This window comes from Hermetia illucens, chromosome 1 (genome assembly GCF_905115235.1).
Source record: "Hermetia illucens chromosome 1, iHerIll2.2.curated.20191125, whole genome shotgun sequence".
Classification (NCBI taxonomy): domain Eukaryota; kingdom Metazoa; phylum Arthropoda; class Insecta; order Diptera; family Stratiomyidae; genus Hermetia; species Hermetia illucens.
The window spans coordinates 131,054,727-131,074,584 of NC_051849.1; the positions used below are offsets into that span (position 1 = coordinate 131,054,727).

General features: G+C 41.6%; 1 protein-coding gene across 4 annotated transcripts in view; it reads right to left on the reverse strand.

Annotated features, from left to right (window-relative positions):
• Positions 1-19,858, reverse strand: part of LOC119646613 (potassium voltage-gated channel protein Shaw-like) — a 637,421-nt gene that overhangs the window by 422,625 nt on the left and 194,938 nt on the right. For all 4 annotated transcript variants that reach the window (XM_038047116.1, XM_038047117.1, XM_038047118.1 and 1 more), the window contains one exon: positions 9,282-9,787. In XM_038047116.1, the coding sequence (XP_037903044.1) occupies positions 9,282-9,325 (44 nt within the window). In that variant the 5' untranslated portion in view covers positions 9,326-9,787. The remainder of the gene's footprint in view (positions 1-9,281; positions 9,788-19,858) is intronic.

The window sequence follows — 19,858 nt, forward strand, 5'->3', positions numbered from 1 at the left end:
AGCAACTCCCTTAATGAGAGGAATTGACTACGGCCGGCCTGCCAGTGACACAGTTGCTTAATTCTGCTAAAAAGCGGAAGAGGAAGGCTCGGCAGAAAGAAACTTCAGCTGCAAAGGAGGAGGCTCTATCAACTTTCCTGTCAGACCCTTCTTCTCCGTCTCTGCCAGGAAAAGCAGAAGAAAGAACAGCTTGTGATATGGACGCAACTGGTTTAATTCTGGCATGTGAAAACAGATCCATGCAGCCTGGAAACCGTGAACCTAGGAGGGCTCCCAACCGACGACAATGGAAAACACCGCGAAGGAAGGCGAAGTTTCTTGGGAACGACAACATGGACCCTCCTATACTACCAAGTGTGGCGATGTCTAGAGAAATCGGTCGGAAGGGAGAGGAACTTTCGGCAGAAGGTGTGGAGAAGCTAGTGACCTCGGTGAGATCCACAATGAACACAGCAGACTTTTTAGTTAGTGGAGGTTTTTATATTAGACTGCACTTTTGTCTACAAGCATAACCTGCAGCATGCCAAAGCCTCTTACTATCTACTGGCGGCAAAGTTGCAGGACTTTCCTTATATATTTCTGGTTCAAGAACCAACGGTTTGTTTTAACAAAATCTGTTATATTGGATCAGTCAAGTGGACTAGGATCCTCTTCGATGAAAGATCCTCGAGATTGAGGACGTGCGTTCTGATGTCAAAATTGTTAAAGGCAACCATTCTGAGGCAATTCTATTCCCAGGATCTTGTTGCGGTCAACTTACAATATCAGGTTAAGGGTAAGAAGAGAACGTCATAGTTGCCTCTGCTTACCTACCCCGTGATTATTTGTGTCCGCTGCCGATGCAAGAACTAAGAGAGCTGGTAGTGTATGCAGAATCAAGTGACCTTGAACTTTTAATAGTTGGAATGCAGACGCTCAGCATATTTGCTGGGGCAGTAGCAAATGCAATCCTACAGGAAAAAAGCTGTTCGATTTTATCACTTCAGCTAGTTTGATGACCGCGAGCGTAGGGTCCAAGAAGGAGGGAAGTAATTAACCTAACTATCTGCACTTCTGCACTGCAAGATGTTAGCGTTGATTAGAGACTGGTGAGTGCTAGATGGAGTCCCACTTTCAGATCACCGTTACTTAGAATTTAGTCTAACTATTGCGTCTGTAATATAAAGAATGAACCTTAGGGAAATCGATTAAACAAAGTTCAGTGAACTTCTTGGCGACAAGGTGGAGTTCCTTAGGAGACCAAGAACTCCTGGCGACTTTGGCGATCGAAGATCTATTGGCAATTCTAAAACACGCACTTTTCGAGTGCTTTGAAGAGGCGTGTCCTATTTTCTGAAGCGAACGTAGTGAAATGGTCACATGGTGGAACCGAGAATGACAAATACTCAGGAAATCTTCTAAATCGTGCTTGCAAAATCAATTCGGAAGAAGACTGTTTAAACTTCCGGAACTCCCAGCGGGAGTATAAGAGGCTCGTAAAACATTCAAAATGTGACTCTTTTAGAGCATACTGTGCGGAACTGAAAGGTGAAATGGAGGTTTCCACCCTGTGCAGAGTGCTTAATAAAGATGAGTCGGTCAAGTTCGGCTCCCTCAAAAAACCGGATGGTGCCTTCACGAACTCCGCATTTGAGCCTATACAGACTCTCTTAGAAGTACACTATCTAGGAGAACAAGTCTCAAAAGTAGGAGGAAGAAAATTGGCGGTTTCTGCCAACCTTTCAATATGAAGGTGTTGCAAGGGGAATTAGGACCCTACGAGAGCGGTTCTTACCAATGAAAAGCGAGACCTGCTATACTATTATTTGAACACTTCAAAGCACATAACAATGCTAAAGGAGCGTCTGGAGCGCTTAGAGTGACTTCTAAGAAATATTTTTCGTGGATGTCTTCCTCTGGGCTACGCGACTTCCTCTTGGGGGAAGGTTAAAGTAGTCTTCACCCGTAAGCCTGGAAAAGATGACTATTCAAATCCAAAGAACTTCAGGCAATTCAGCTTAACATAATTTTCGCTGAAATATATGGAAAGACTCGTTGAGCATCATATTCATGAGAATGCACAAAAGTTCGCACCCACCAAATGAAAACCAACGTGCTTACCAACGTGAAAAGTCCTGTGAGACTGCTCACCACTTTTTTCTTTCAAAGACAGTAGACGCAACTCTGAAAGATAAGTACGCCATTGTGGTGTACCTCGACATTGAAGGGGCGTTTGACCGTGCGCCCTTCCAAAAGCTCTGTGATGCCGCCTGAGAGCATGGCGTTGATGAACCATAAATTAAGTGAATCTACGCTATGCCGGTGCAGAGACTACCGTGTGCTGAAGTGGGTGTTGATCACTACTTAACAACAGAAGCAACGAAAGGCTGCCTTCAAGGAGGTGTGCTATCGCCACTTCTGTGGAGTAAGTTGATCGAATCACTACTATACGAACTGCAAAATCTGCCAGTATACGCTCAAGCTTATGGGAGTTACGTGGCTACTTTAGTTTTTGGTCGAATCTCGGAACGGTGTATAGAAATACACAACGCCCCATTGATTTAATTCACAGTTATTGCCTCAGGTATGGACTTTTAGTAAATGCAAATAAAAGCACGATGGTATTATTTACAAGAAGGAGGAAACTGAATGATCTTTGCCTCCCTTCGAAGAGGTGAAATATCTGGAAGTTATTCTAGACTAGAAGCTTCTTTAGAACAGACATGTAGAAATAAAGATAAAGCAAGCTGTCACAGCTTATGAGCTATGTAAGTGGACTTTTGCCTCGACATGGGGACATGGGACTGGGGACGCATCGCAATCTGTAGCAATAGTCAAACTACATTGAACAGTCCTTTGAATACTTCAAAAATCATTCAGGAATGTAGAAATCGATTGAACTGTACTTCTACATTTAATACGGTGAAACTAGTCTGGGTCGTTATGGTGTAGAGGGAAGTGAAATCTCGGATGCCTTCGCAAAAGAGGGGACCAGAACCAGCAGTTAGGGTGTCAGTAACATTGGATACTGCTGCTATAAAAAACTGGGAACAAGCTTCACATAGTAATAGGTGGCTGAGCCTGAATACTGTTAAACACACAGAACCAAACAAACATATTGGAAATTTTATCCTGCCGGAAAGCAAGAAGAGTTGCAGGAGTATTGTGGGCATTTTGACATAATTCACTAGCTGGGCATATGTTCAGAATAGGATTCGGTCCATCCTGTAATGAAGAAGCGAAATATATTTCGGAGGCAACTTACAACAAAACTAAAGGGGGGTAAGTTGCTCCTAAAATATATATTTACATTGAAAACTACTATTTGGCTGGAAGCTACCCCGTGTCTATCAACTTAAGACTGGACTACAAATAATAATAATAATCGATAGCGCAACGCTCCATGTTGGATCAGGGCTTTGAAGTGTGTTAGAGCACTTCATTCAAGACCCTAACGGTACACTTCAGTAGACTGTAGAAGGCAATGTGGTCAGCATTGCGATCACCCGAGATTATTACCCTGGTTTGACTCAGGTACTCATTCACAGTTGAATCTACTGGTATCCGACATCAAATCACAATACAAATTCCACTGCCACCAGTGAGATTTGAACCGCGACCTTCCGTATGACAGCCAGACTACAAATAGCAGACAAAAATGTAATCTCTTCGAAGAAGTTAGAGCTATCCCAGAAACCTAAAAAAAATGGCGAAACTGGCCTTCGGAGGTCGGCTTGCAAAGCTCTACGGAAGCGTCCCGTCGAAGCACGCTTTGCGAGCGAGGCTCAGGAATATAAATGGTCTTTCAAACACTTCAGTCGTCCACGAGTCCTTATATCGATGCGTAGGTCCGCAGCGAAATATGAAAAACAAACCACCACCTATATGACACGCGAGCTACAGCTGACAATGAAAACAAAGACGCCTCAACTGTGCATATTGACCTCTAAAACTCCACACCCAAGTGCTGCGATCGAGATGCGAGAGGAAATCGTCAAACCTAAAAGAACTAAATCAACTTCATTTCTAAATAATTCAATGCCGTATACAATAAACAAATTATGCTGAGGCAGGCTATTAATACATTGAAAGAGATTTTGAAAAAAATGGAAGGAAATTAAAAATAAAGGAATCATAAAAATAATAAAAATTAACAAAAGCAAACAGTATAAAAAATAGTAATAAAAATCATAAAACAAAAAAAAAACGAAACATTTTTAAAAAATGTTAATATAAAAAACTAAAGTAATAACAATTCGGAATACCGCAAGCTCGCGTTTAGGGTAAAAAGGTTTCGTGTTCATCTTATGTAAGAAACTTCAACGCACATTTTTCTATTCGCATATAGAATGAACCAAATTCACCAAATATGGCAAAGTTACACTTTCTATAACTTTGTAAATAATAATTGAATTTTCTTCAAACTTGACCACTTGTTATCTCTTACAACCATGCCAAATTTTGTGCTCCTGGGAGGGGGGTTGCCGGGTAAATTTCGAAAATATGGAAATACTCTATTATTAACTTAATTTCTACAGATATCGGAACCGGATGTATTTTGAGGTCTAAATTTCGTAGAAATACCCCACTGTGATTTTTCATATTTTTCGATTGGATATGTTCTGAGAACAAGACCTGTTACACTTTTTGATGGTTATATTGGGTTGGGGAAAAAGTAATGCCGTATTTGTGATCGAATTTTAACGCTTTCTTTAACATACTTAGAATTATCTGATTTAAGTCAAATATACGCCGTTTTGTTCGCAAACTTGTTGCCATTTAGAGACAACTCCATTATCCCCTTCTTATAAAACTTCCCCCCCCCCCCCCCCCTTTATCTGCAAACAACTCAAACAGCGAGTTTTCACAACCGTTTTTTGAGGCGAACTTAGTAGCACCAAGAGCGTTTTGCATGGACTGGAAGAGATGGTAATCACTTGGTGCCAGGTGCGGACTATACGCTGGGTGAGAAAGGACATCCCATTCGAGCCCTCGTAGCTTCTGGCGGGTCATCAAAGATGTGTGAGCCCCAGGGTTGTCCTGGTGGAACAGAACACCATTCCTATTGTCCAATCCTGGGCGCTTCTGGTCATTCGCCTGTTTCAAACGGTCGAGTTGCTCACAGTAAAGGACCGAATTGAGGATCTGGCCATAGTTGAGCAGCTCATAGTGAATGACTCCCTTCCAATCCCACTAAACACACAGCAAAACCATCCGTCAATCCGGGCTTGGCGATGGTTTGGGTCGGCTCACCGCGCTTCGACCACGATCTTTTTCGCTTCAGATTTTTGATGAAGGTGATCCACTTTTCATCATCGGACACCATCAGCTTCAAAAATGGGTCGAATTTGTTCCGTTTCAGCATTTCATCGCAGGCGTTGATTCGGTCCAAAAGATTTTTTTCCGCCAACTCGTGTGGCACCCAAACATCCAGCTTTTTTGGCATCCAATCTTCTGCAAATGGTGCCAAACGGTTTTATGGTCCCTACCCAGTTCCTGGCCAACGATTTTATTGGTTTCTACGACAATTCGCCTACCAGTACGGGGTGTATCTTCGACATCCACTACAACAGAACGAAATCGATCAAACCAACGCTGTGCTGTACGAATCGTTACAGTATCGGACCCATAAACTTCACAAATTTGTTTGGCCACCTTCGTTGCATTTTTACCTCTCAGGTAGTAAAAATGTAAAATATGACGGATTTCTACCTTGGTGGACTCCATCTTTGACGAGCTATAACTTGAGACTTAAAAGTACGATCATAAAACTGTCACCTGCAGCCCAGATTGTCGTCTTCATCATCGTATAGTGTGATCCGATGCGATAAGTACAACACAGGATATGTTTAAGTGTCGCCGTCTATTGACAAAATACAACATTACTTTTTCCCCAACCCTATGTTTCTCCCGATATCAAATATGGCACCAGTTTCGAAAAGTACTAATTGAACCCTTTTTGATACCACATATAGCCACATTTTATGAAAAAAAGCTGCACCCTCCACTCACATGTGTGGGGAGCTCCCTTAAACTTAACACAAAATGGCGTCACTTGCTGTATGTAAAGGGAATAACAGATAACACGCTGCTACCAATTTTCGTAACAATTGGTCTAGCTGTTTCCGGGTGTGACAGACAGACAGACGAACCGACATCGGCTCGATTCTAATAAGGTTTTGTTTCACACAAAACTTTACAAAGCGCAAAAGAAAGCAAAACAACCTTGCCCTTCCAAATCTTTCACTGGAAAGGTCTCTAGGGATACATCTTATCTATCTATCTTTTAAATTGTGAAATTGAAAATAAAAATGATCGTCTTAAAAATTAATTTTTTTTATATAAATGAATGTCGGGAAGGGAATTAGGAAATTGGAGGGAGTGGTTTAGAGAAGCTGCTAAAACATAAAAGACTAATAAATGCTGCATATTTACAAAGATATTCCCTCGACAGCTTGTAAGCGGACAAATCGAGCAAAATGTTGCTCATACCGCCTAGTCGCAAACGCTACATCTTCGTTTTATGCACATTGTTTTAACCGCGTTTTTTTTTTTGCAATTTTGGGTAATACCTTTGTGTGTAGGTCTGCTTATGAGGTGGGGGAGAGGCAAAGCCTCGGAGCACTCAGACCTTAGTGGTCCATTGCACTCGATTCCCCCTTCTAAAGGAATATCTCGGATTCGTTAATGTATTGAAGTATTTTGATTAGTGAATGTGATGCTACCCGCATGATCACCATAAGCTTGAGCGTGTATTGTCAGATTTTGCAGTTGGCTTAGCAGTAAGTCGATCAATATACTCCATGGAAGTGACGATAGCACACCTCCTTCGAGGCAGCCTTTTGTTGCTTCCGTTGTTAGGTAGCGATCAACACCCACTCCAGCACAATCAAACGCCACTTCAATGTCTAAGAACACCCCCATCGCATACTCGCGTTTCAGAATTGCGTCTTTTTTCTTTGAAATCAAAGAGTGATCAATAAACTCACAGGACTTTCCAAACAGGTAAGCATAATGGTTTTCATTTAGTGGGTACAATCTCAACGCTTTTTCATGAGTGTGACGTTCAACCAGTCTCTCCACGCATTTCAGCGAAAATGATGTTTAGTTGCTTTGTGTCCACAGTGTGCAAAGGATAGTACAGCAACTCTCGCCTTTAGTAACAACCACTCGCGCAATTCCTCTTGCAACACTTTCGTGTTAAAACCGCCAATTCTCTCCTTCCCTCTCCTGAAATCTGTTCTCTCGGATGGTACACTTCCAAGAGAATCTGTGTAGACTCAGCTCTGGAGTTCGTGAAAGTTCCATCCTGTTTTCTGGGAGAGCCCAACTTGGCCTATTCATCCTTATTAAGGACTCTGCACAGCCTGGAAGTCTCCCTTCCACCTTAAAGTTCACCACAGTATACTCTAAAGTAGCCTCGTTTCGAACTTTTTGCGAGCCTCCTCAATTCACGCTGTGAGTTCCGGAAGTTTAGCAGGTCTTTGTTCTTATTGCTTTTGCAAGCACAATTTAGTCATTTCCTGAGTCTGCGGTTCTCGGTTCCACCATGGAACTTTTACCACTTTTGCGTCTGGGGAAATAGTACAAGCCTCTTCAAAGCACTCGAAAAATGTGCGATTCAGAGTTTCCAGTTGATCTTGTATCGCGAAAGGAGTCCATAGCCGCCTAGGGTAATCCCTTCAATATGATTTCTTGTTGTTTGGTTGGCGATATTGGATTGTTGTTTTAGTATCTATGACTATATCTGCCTATTCTCTTCCGGAATTGACAGTAGCTAAGCTCCTTGTTTATCAGTGCCTTATCATCAAAATTACTACTTTATTCGTAATTTGTTCACGAAGATTGCCATTTTCCTTCTATTTTCGAATTCCACCGCCTTATGTGTAGCCCACATACTAGTTTCCTTATAGTATCGTGCAGAAACTAACATGAATGAATTTTCCTTCCAACTCATAACGATTATGATCCGTGAGGAACATTATTTTTTCCCAATGCCAACGATCCCAACAATAATTTCAATCTTTAGCGGCCAACATGCTTGACGACTTTCAAAATTCTAAAAATGATTACGTTAAATAATCATATCCCAATAGATATTCTAATCATCTCTTATTAGTTTGCTTTATACTTTTGAACGAGGCGATTAATTACTTCAAATAAAATAAACACCCAAAATAAGCCACTGAAAGATTTTAAACAAAAGGAGCTCATGTTCGATAGTTGTAATATTTGGACACTTATCATTGTTGGAATAAACAGACGTCTAAGAAAAGGCAATTAATGCTCCTATAGCTGACAGCATGGACAAATTTATGAGCGTAAAGTATTGCATGCATATGAGCTCCCAACATGTCGAATACATTGTTTTCTGCCCAGGAGTTCGTTCACATTCACAGAATTTACCGGCTGGTGGGAAACCATCAGTAAACAAATATGTTCTTGATACATTTTATAGTTTTGTTTGAGATGGTAACACGGATAACTGCCTAGACGTTTCAATAAGTAATGATCATTGGAAAGTGAAAGAATTTAGCAACGGGGGGTAGTAAACTGATCCAACTTTCTGAATGATATGTCAAATCTTCCACGTAGACTTTATTCCGTCAAAATTTTCCGCAATATGTTCTCTTTCCCTCCCACAAAGTTTTGAAAGTTTCTTTCCTTTATCAATTCAATAATTCGAGGTGAAGGAATAGCCTTGCCTTACGTACATACATAGTGGAAACATTTCCCTTCACTATTCCACAGGACCTAGCACTTCGGTGGTGCCCAGCCTATTGTTAGTGTGAATTGAGTAGAATTTTGTGTACCTCCTGATCACAGAATTTCTGGACATTGTCGCAGTTGCGAAATAAATCACCATTACTATTCATCAGGCTATCAATTTTTCAATTTCCTCGGGTTGCAGTGAGGCGGGAACGCCAAATACACAAATTTTTATTTGAGTTGCTTATGAAAATATTTACTCAGAAGATAGGACCAATAGCCGGTGGCCAGTACATCCTGGTAAATATTGATTCGAATGTGGTCCCCACATTAATTTTGTCTATCGAATCAGATAGCACCCAGGACAACATTCTACTATGTATGCATGAGTACATACTCACGTACCAACGCGAATCCACTATGGCATGACCACCTTTCTGGAGCGCTGTCACATCCAATTCCATGTCGAACTTTTTCAATTATTTTGCCGGAAAGTTTCATGACCCAGTCATGTAAATTCAACTATCACCACTACGGTCGCTGCCAACCGCAAACTGAATTGTCCATGCAGACATGTATAGAGTTCTACTTACCTTATGCCTCCCACATTGAGAATAATCCGATTTTCGCCATCCATATCTTAGTTTGCATATCTCCATGAAACGCACCACAATTAGGGCACACTATCTCTCATGTCAGGCCATTACAATAAATCTTTGCATTTGCTCCACACGGGACCGGAGGGTGAATTGAATGCCCATTTAAATTAATGGTCAACTACTACTGTCATGCAGGGCTCGAAGTTGGGTTCGATTTCCGATATGTATTTGCAAATGACATTTAACGACATCCCGGGATGCAGTTGAGTCCAGCTCAGATTCAGTGAGTGATAATTACGGATGCAAAATTTAGATTTTGGCAGACGATTGGGGACATAAAGGGCTACGTCATCAAGGAATCACAGGTTTGTTGTGTAAAATAGTGTAACATATGCCATATGTGGGGATTATTTGTATTTTATATTAGCTTCACTTTTAGTCGAGTCCAGGCTAATATCCCTGCCTTCAACTATCACAATGTTCGGTGAGAAGCATCAAATCTGAAAGGGAAGCAAAATATAACAAAGTTAGTTAGAATCTTTCAATGAAATCATTTATAAAAGTTCGTTTATATGAGGTAAATAATAGAAAAGAAATCAGTCCAACGACATGTATAAGTTTGTTGTTAGTATTCTTCTTCTATGGTGTTGCAGTCTGACCTCAGTGTTTTGGCAGCTCCTAGGCTTCCCCCTGTCTTCTCGATAGAGCAAGTGTGTCCTACAATTTCAGAAATGGAGCAGCGTGTAATTTGCGCTGTCCATCTGGTCCACTATAACACCTTGTCTCTAAGTAGATACCTGCGTGTTGTTCTGTCATCCATATGCCCTACATACCCAGCCAAATTGAAATCTCGAATCTTGTTATGGATGGCAGGGGGCCTAATATTTTTTTACTGAGGGCTGGACTTTCAAAAGTATTTATTTTTTTTACTCTTCAAGTTGGTTCATCGTCCAGGGCCAGCTGAATCAAGGTTCTAGAGATCTTACACCTATTTTTCCTATAAAATTTTTTTTTAGAATTTGCAGTACGAAATATACAACGGCGTCCACATATTTGCCAAGCCTTAATAAATAGTCTCAAGCGCAAGCATGTGGGCAAGGTGTTTCGATTGGTTGCTAGCGCTTGTTAGCCATCCGACATTCAAAGTCTTGAATTTGCAGCAAAGCGGGGGGGTTTCGCGGCCAATTACTAAAAATGATAGTAATAAACTGTTATTAACTTTATTTGAACAGACATCCCTATGGAGACTATTTTGGAAGCTAGGATTTTTCGTTTGTGTAGTTTTTGAGAACGAGTCCGTGAAAGAAATGATTAGTTGCGACCCACTGCACTCTCCACCTTTCCATGCGCGTGTACTTCGACCAAGCTTCCTGTAGTTGAATTTTGAAGCCTCATCCGCACACAGATTCCATGAATTGTCTTTAATCTTAAATGAAACTTGAACGAAACTCTGCCTTTGGTTCCGACTGGGGTTTGAACCGGCCTAATACTAGCCACATGCGTGCAAGTGTAAACAGACTAGAGAAGGTAATATCAATACGAAATGTCAAATTGCTGATGACGTCACTTGGACCGATATAATGTATAGTGAAATTTTATGCCTAAGATTTGTAGGTGACATCTCTATCTATGAAGAAAGAATAACCTCAGAGAGATATTCGGTTTCAAAATCTCAACGTGGTAACATGATCACAGATTTGTTATACTACAACAAATTTTCACTAAAATTTATTGAACTTAATGTGCATGTTTTCTTTACAGTTAATACATAAATTACGAATAGAACTAGGTATTGTTCCTTATACTGTAAATATTTTTATTTTTCTTCAGCATACAATTGTTTCGGAGACCACGTGCCTCCTTCATCAGTGCTAGTACCTAATCCTACCTCCGAAAAAGTTGTGGAAGCAAATAATTTAGGTGCCTAATTCGAAAATCGAGACGCCATTTAAAAACGACGTGACGTGAGTAGCCAACAGAATATCTTTAGCGCAGCAGCTGTGCCTTTTTAAGTAACTTTTGTGACTAACAATTTTGTCTCCATTTAGCCTTTTGAATAATTCCTCTAATTTGAAGATGATAAGAAAGTTTTAGTTTGGTTTCTTTAGGCCACCTTCAGATTGTTCGTCGACCCAGATATATGTAGAGGAATGTGCACCCATTTGTATTGTTTCTCCTTCGATTTGGCACTTTTTAATAATAAACTCCGCCAAATTTTCTAAAGCACCTGCTGTCACTTCGTCCAAGAGTATATCTTTTATTTTCAGTTGTTTCTGTGGAAAGTGAGCCAGCTCCACGTCGTCAGCAGTTTTCGCTAAATCAGTTAACATTTTCATGTTATCGATGTTGTCCAACTACAACTACATATTACCACTGATACGCATCTCCTTATAGCTTTTGAAAGTGAGTGAGAAAAAACTTGTTGTCTTCCAACATCTTTCACATTTAAATGTTCTTCTGTAGTTTTATAACAAATTAATAAATCGCCTGTTTCTAAATTCAAAACGTCTTTTATTGGCTCAGTATCTATTAATTTACCCTTTATAGTCAACCCAGAATCAATGGAATGATTCCGTAATAATTTTATGCGGTACATCAAAGAAGAAGCAAATCTTTTCACCTGGTGGAGTTTCGAACCATGGCTTATCTTCATTCACTACAAGTTCTCTGCGTAATGCGTAACCATGAATTATCGCCACTCGTTGGTCTCGTTGGTCTTATCATACACGAAAGTACTTCTGATCTTCGTCTCGTCGAAAGATAAAACACACAGTCGTTCCTTAATGTCGTACTTTAATTTTGATAGTATTCGCACATAGAATCCACGATTTCAGGATTTAGTTTTATCTTTGCAGCCCATTTCATTAGTGTCGGCACTGCTGGCAGTGCCACTTTTCTCTTGTGTAGAAGCATATATGCTCGTGGTTCACCAGAAGAATTATCCTCCCTACTCCAATGCATTGTTTTATTTGGATTTCCCATTTTCCGAATTTTTCCCCTTTACCTTTGGACCGGACCAAATGGAGAGCAACTTCCTCCCATTCTTTATGGTCCACGGACTCCCCTTTTTGGGTTAACACCCAAGTTCAAAAATGAAAAGAAGAACGAAGGCGGCTACCAGGGCGGAGCGTACAACACCTGCGAGCCGCTTCGGTCACGCTGCTCCCAGGACAGAGGTGAAAGGAGTACTCAACATCTGCGCGCCGCTACGGTCACGCTGCTCCCAGGGCAGAGGTGAGGCAGCGTCTGACGATTTGCCTCTGCCCTGGTAAGAAGCCGTAAAGCCGTCATCGCTTGACTTTTTTGAAAAGTTTGGGTGCAAGCCCTAAGTGAGGGGTCCGTGGACCAGGAAAGAGGAAGTAAGTTGCTTCCCATTTGGTCCGGTTCAGTATTAAGTTAATGCGGACTTAGGACTCCATCATTCTCAAAACGAATATTTTCAGCTCTGGCCAAGCTCTGGTCAATAAGGCGGATTTGCGCTCAATATAATTCGTAGGCATGTTGTGTTCTACGAATTATATAAAGGAGCACTGAACATCTGCGAGCCGCTACAGTCACGCTGCTCTCAGGGCAAAGGTGAGGCAGCGTCTGACGATTTGCCTCTGCCCTGGTAAGAAACCGTAAAGCCGTCATCGCTTGATTTTTTCTATAATAAACCTAAGAGCGGTTTCTATTCAGTTTCCAAAAAATAGTGTAATCTACCATTGTTAACTTAATTTGAATTGATATCAATATGGAAAGTATTTTGGGACCCGAACACCGTATAGAGGCAGCTTCATGGTTTTTTACAAATTTTTCGGTTGGGTTTTTGTGGGAATAGGTCCGTTAAAGAAACGATCAATTTTGGCTCCTCACGCTTCTCGCCTTTCCAAAAAATGTCAAAACTAAGACTGATTTCGAAAAGTGCTATTCGAGACCTTTTATTTGATGACTATATTCGGTGAAAAAGAATTTTACACCCCCCTTTTGCATGTATGAGGACCCCTCTTAAGCTCAACATAGAAAGATGTAGATGTTCTCACCAAATTTCTCACTTTTCGCATATGAAGCAATTCATCACCTTAATTACGAGACAAATACAAATGCACTCGTACAAGGGACTGACGGAAAGTATTTATAAATACACGTTACCAGATTTCATAACGATCAAGAATATCGCACCGAAATTTTGCAGCGAATTCTGGGATAGGTAAGCTAACCGGTATTTCAACTTGTTTCAACTTCTGTTGTGTGGTGGAATTGCTCCAATTATAGACAGCGCTTCCAAAAAGTGTGGATAGAGATTCTTCTCCGGCGAAAATTGTATTCTCGCCATCAGTGCGACGCGACTCGTTGATTGGTGAGCACTTGTCTTAATCAAAATAGTAGGTTAAAAGAGTGAGGTAGCAGACACAATTGCCTGCCTGTGGGCTCCGTGGGAACTTTACGCTCCACATGTTCACTCCACACGGTTGACTGCATGGAAGTGTACATAAAATACCAAGCGCGTCTACCACGTGCGAGCCAAAACAATCAATGCATAACGTTAGCTCCATAAACAGACACAAAACAGTTGGCTAAAAACAAATAATCAGTCAACATCTCGGCCAAAGTCTGAATGTTGATAACGGCAAAAATAATGTATTCAAGCAGCATAGGTAGTTGCTTGAGGTAACTTTCTCATTAGTACTTGCTTCCAGTAATTATTAGTTCCGAAATAGTCAGTTGGTCTAGCGTCTTGCCGAGCCTCTTTAAAGATTGTTGACGTCCTTTGTTTGGCGCTTGTACGTTGTACTTCAACGCATACATTGGATAACAAAGGTGTAATCACCAATGTACAGGTGCTCTAATTGTAATTGTAAATTAATTATGATTTGTTTTGAACCTAAAAATAAAAGTTATGCCGTTTGAAGCATGCAGTTTTACTATTTATTTGGATTCTTCTCAACATGTTTCTAACGAAGGTAAACATTTACTGTAGGTAGGGATTAGGGCAGCTGGGATCCCTAGCGAGTTGTAAGAGCCACAATCGTTTTCTTTTGCTTTCCTACGGAGAGCTCTAAAAGCCTTTCAGGAGTCCGGTTGCACGGACGGTGCGCAACCATCTTCTCTCGAGATGAGTCGAAGGCAGAGGATCAATCCCAGCAGATATCAGACAGAGTAAAATTAATCTTGAAAAGCATAGGATCATCAATCTCCAAGCACGGCTCCAGTATGCCAAAAGAGGACACAATGTTACGAGGTGACTGCGACGGTATGCATCCTTTGTGGTTCAGGAGTACGCCAATAGCGAGTAGGCCCCTCCCCCTCGGACACCATCTTGTCGTGGTGGGGGAGCCTGTAGTAGTTGACTACTACACTAAGGGTGTCCAAAATATGAATATGGAAACGAAGGATATAAAAGCACTGCGAAGGAAGATGAAGCACCTTGGGAATGAGGACATGGCGCGGTAACGCCCAGAGAAATCAGACGCAAGGAAGCGGAATCTCCGGCGGAAGGTGGGGATAAACTGGAAACCCCCATAAGATCCAAACTGGACGCTCCAGACTCTTCTGTTAGCGGTAATGCGCCCAAGAAGCGTAAGGCCAACACATCTGCTGTGGTCAACGCTTTATTGTGCTCCGCACCAGGGCTTATATCCACGCGTCTTGCGGGGATTAGGACAGGTGTGCCGGGAGGTGAAAAAATCAGCGAAAGAGATCTCAATGAAGCTGGTTCCTCCTACAGGAATACGAACACGAAGGCAGGACAGACTCTCCTGGAAGTACCGGGTGGGACAAGTGGTAGGGGGAGAGTTGGTGGTTCTTGCAACCCCTTCAACATGCAAGTTTTGCAAGGGAAACTGGAACACTGCGAAAGCGGCTGTTACCCATGAAAAGGTGAGAGCTGCCATACTGTCCTTTGAACATTTCAAAGCACCTAGCATTGGCATCCGGCAATGCTAAAGGAGGGTATGGAGCATTTAGAGCGACCTCTAAGTAATATTTTTCGAGGATGTCTTGCTCTGGGCTACGTGCCTTCTTCTTGGCAGCAGGTTAGGGCACTCTTCACACCGAAACCTAGGAAGGATGACAATTCTAATCCAAAGAATTTCAGCCAGATCAGCTTGACTTCATTCTTGCTGAAAGGTTTGGAGAGACTGGTAGAGCGTCACATTCGTGGAAACGCACTTAGGTTACACCCACTTAGTGAAAACCAACATGCTTACCAACGTGGAAAGTCCTGTGAGTCCGCTCTTCATTCTATGGTCACAAAGATGGAGGATGCAACTTTGAATGGTGAGTACGTGATGGGGGTGTGCGTGGACATTGAAGGGGCTTTTGACTGTGCGCCTTTTCAAAACTTTCTGATGCCGCCAGAGCGCATGGTGTTGATGATACTTTAATTAAGTGGATCCATGCTATGCTAACGCAGAGATTTCTGTGCGCTGTGGTAGGTTTCGATCGCTACCTAACTGCAGAAGCAACGAAGGGCTGCCCCCAAGGAGGTGTGCTTTCGCCATTTCTGTGGAGTATACTGATCGACTCACTACTATGCGCACTGCAAAATTTGCCAATACAAGCTCAAGTTTATGCTGATGACGTGGGTGTACTTGCTGTTGATTGGGATCTTGGAATGGTGTGTAGGAATATACAACGTGCCGTTGATTTGATAGTAAGCTGGTGCTTCAGACATGGTCTGTCAGTTAATCCAAATAAAACCACAATGGTTTTATTCACAAAAAGGAGAAAACTGGATGGACTTTGCCGCCCTGAGATGAGGGGTACTACCCTTCAACTCTCCGAAGAAGTAAAATATCTGGGAGTAGAGGTAAAGATAAAACGAGCTCTCAGAGCTTATGGGCTGTGCAGACGGACCTTTGCCTAGACATGGGGTAATGGGGATATACGGGGAGTAATGGGGATATACGTTGCCATCATTAGGCCGATGTTCGTATATGCATCCGTAGTGTGGTGGCTGAAGGTGAGACAAAAAGGTTTTCACCGTAAACTAGCCGCACTGCAAAGAACTGTGTGTCCGGGTGTCACTGGTGCCATGAGCACGACATCCGGCGCAGCTCTGAATGCACTACTTAATTTGCAGCCCCTGGATATATTTATTCAAAGCACTGCAATAAGAGCAGCTCATAGACTAATTCGATTAGATCTATGGGAAAACAACGGATGTGAGGGACACAGAGCATTGGAAGAGTTACTGGGAGGACTGAACCCAGTTCTTACAATGCCTTCCGATTCTCGTGTCCCCATACATCTGTTTGGTAGAAGACATGAAGTTACCCTGGAACACAGAGAGGACAGGGAAGACCCAGAGGAATGCGTGGCGGGATATACGGAAGTCTTCTACACCGATGGCTCAAAAACAGAAGAGGGTTCTGGAGCCGCAGTCTACCTCTCGAATAAAAACGAGAAGTGGGCTTTTCCTTTGGGACAATATGCAACGGTTTTTCAAGCCGAAGTTTATGCGATCCTAAGGGCGGCAAACTGGGTGATTTACGAGCGGTTGAAGGGCAGGCGCATCGCAATCTGCAGTGACAGTCAGGCTGCACTGAGGGCATTGAGCAGTCCTTTGATCACCTCGAAAATCGTTCAGGAATGCAGAAACCGTTTGAACTTTATGTCTAGATTCAATACGGTGGAACTACTCTGGGTACCTAGTCACTGTGGCATAGAGGGAAATGAAATCTTGGACGCTTTAGCGAAAGAGGGGTCAATCTCCCCTATGCCGAGACGGGAGCCAGCAATTGCAGTATCAATAGCATTGGCTAAGTCTGTTTTCAAAAACTGGGAAGAAGTTTGCCATAATGACAGGTGAAAGAGCCTAAATGCTGCTCGACACACCAAACTTTTCCTGCCAGAACCGAACATACGTACCGCAAAGTTTATCCTGTCGAAAAGCGGGAGGACTTGCATAATGCCATAATTCGCTAGCTGGGCATATGTTCAGAATAGGAATTACCGAAGATGATACGTGTCCCTCCTGTAATGAGGAAGCGTATCAGGCATCAGATCTTTGGTGCCGATGTTCTCCAATTGCAACGGGTAGCATCACATCCACCAACGGAAATCCTGCGATACGTTAACGAATCCGGAATATTCCGTTAGACGGGGGTGGCGAGTACAATGGGCCAACACGGCCTGAGTGCTCAGAAGCTGTAGCTTCTCCCCCACCATACACACACACACACAGCAAGTAGGCCCGCTTACAAGCGGAAAACGACTTGAATTCAATGAAGGAGCAGAAGCGGGTCAAGGAACTTTTGCTACTATAAGTCGATACAGATCCCTCTCGTCATCCCAAATAACCACTTTGTTGTATAAATCTTTTTAGTGTGCTGCTCGGATAATAGTGATAGTTTTCTTCACTTACCAGTTTGCATGCCGGTAAATTAGAGAGAAAGTTATGCTACAAGCTTTTCTTTTCAGTGAACCACATTTGGACATCGTCATTCCAAATCCGACGACCTTGTTTGATGAATTGCCGGACGAGGTAGTCCCAAGGACGTCTCTTTAGTTTGATTCCACGTTTTTTCGACATTTATAATAATTTTCAATTTTTTAGTGAGATAACGAAGCCGTCACCATTTATGAACACTCTCGTTATTTCAACGGTTGCTTGACTTGCAGGATAACAATGAACGGCCGATGTTGAGGTGAGATACTCACGTGGGAATTGGCTTCGCGGCCTCGGTCGATAATAAATTGCCAACGTTTTGGGAAGATATAGTGGATTTGGATAGGTTAAAACGCCCGCTTTTGACCAAGTCCTTACCCTCATGGCAACGGTTACAGTCTGACTTTTTGCTGACATGACCATTGAGATCACCGACAATGGCGAATGAATGGAGCCGTCAACAGAGGTAACGGTAGTCTTCATCAACCGGTCATACAATCGTTCAACTTTTTTAATAGCGTCGTGGAAAATATCAAAGATGCCAAGAAAATATTGAGTGCCTCGGTAATCAAAGTAACTTACAGGAGTTTATATCCATTTTTATCGCGTTCGCATTCATGTCCACATTCAAGAGAGTAGAGCAACTCCAACTATATCTTATGTACCTCTTTCTCGGATCTCAGCATTTTAAAGGTTGTACTAGGTATATTATCCTTAACCATTCTCCTTTACCTGAGCTCAGGGCTAGCATGTTATTATTCGGTTGAACTTATACTATTATATAATCGCTGTTTTCATCGGAAAATCCATTGTTAAGATTTTGTATAATATAATGTAAACTTCACTAAAATCGATTCAATTATTGTCTATCCGTCTGTCTGTCCTCCGTCACACGAGATTGACTCCGAAATGGTGGGACCTATGGTCACGAAATTTGGTAAAAATATGCTCTCTGTAAACTGTCACACGTGCAACGCGTTGCATCATTTTCTGTCGGCAAAAGAGGGGAATTTTTTTCACAGAATATGATCATGTAGTGTATCAAATGTAAGGGTTCATTTACTACTTTTCGAAACTGATTTTATTTCTGATATTGGGTGAAACGCAAGAGAGTGAGGACCCAAAATGTGTGCCCCAAAATTGAAATAGGTCTTGTTTGCAAAAAATCTGAAAAAATCACAGTGACCCCCTATACAAAATCTAGCCCTCAAAATACATCCCATTCTGATATCTGCTCAAATGAAGTATGTGTGATAATAGTATCTTCATATATTTTAGAAATATACTTGAAAACCCTCCTTAAGTTTATTGCAGATACACACAATCTTGGAGTAACCTAGTCATTACGTTACCAACTACTAAAACGAGTTCGCTATCTGGGAATTGTCTTGGTGTATAAGATGCGCCGCCGGGTTAAGCAGTAGTAGTATTTTGATGGGGACCATATGGAATTTTTTTTTCGTACTTTTACTTAATTGTAGAATGAATTCATAAGAAAACGCATAGTTCTATCAAGTTTCATATGAATTCTACTTTTTTGCGTGTGTGCGAATTTACTGCATTCTAGAACATCAGACACCACAATGAAGCCAATAGTCTGAAATATACTATTACATAGTCCTATACGGATATAAGATGAAAATATTCGTGCTACGTGTGAACTAAATTTCTTTAAAGCGCTGAAAACTATTTACTAAATGTATTAATTACAAATTACGAGCTTACCCTGTTTCTGAACCGGAGAAAGGTTAAAGAAGAAGAAGAAAACGATGAATACCAATTTCGCGCATACTATACTCTGCCCAAGGCTATCAATTACTTAAACCACTTAACATGCTGAGGATTGATTAACTTGATGGATAAAGTGGACTTTGTGAGTGTAAATTTGCAGTTTGGGGATATATCAAGGATTATCTTGAATTTTTAATTATGTACAAATAGAGAAACATGCATAGGAATTTTCTCATAAAAGCTGAACCCAAAACCTTCATGCCCGATACGTCGGGCTCAAGGAATTCCGACTTGTTTTCCTTTTTCAACATTTATCTTAACTGGAAGATACATTCGTTTAGTTTATGAATAGTTGCTGACGTTATATATAAACATCGCCAATTTTTGTAACAAACCTCAGATACCTCATATTTTCTCATTATTTAGTACAACCTATTGTGCGACATCAATTTATATTTTTTCGCAGGCC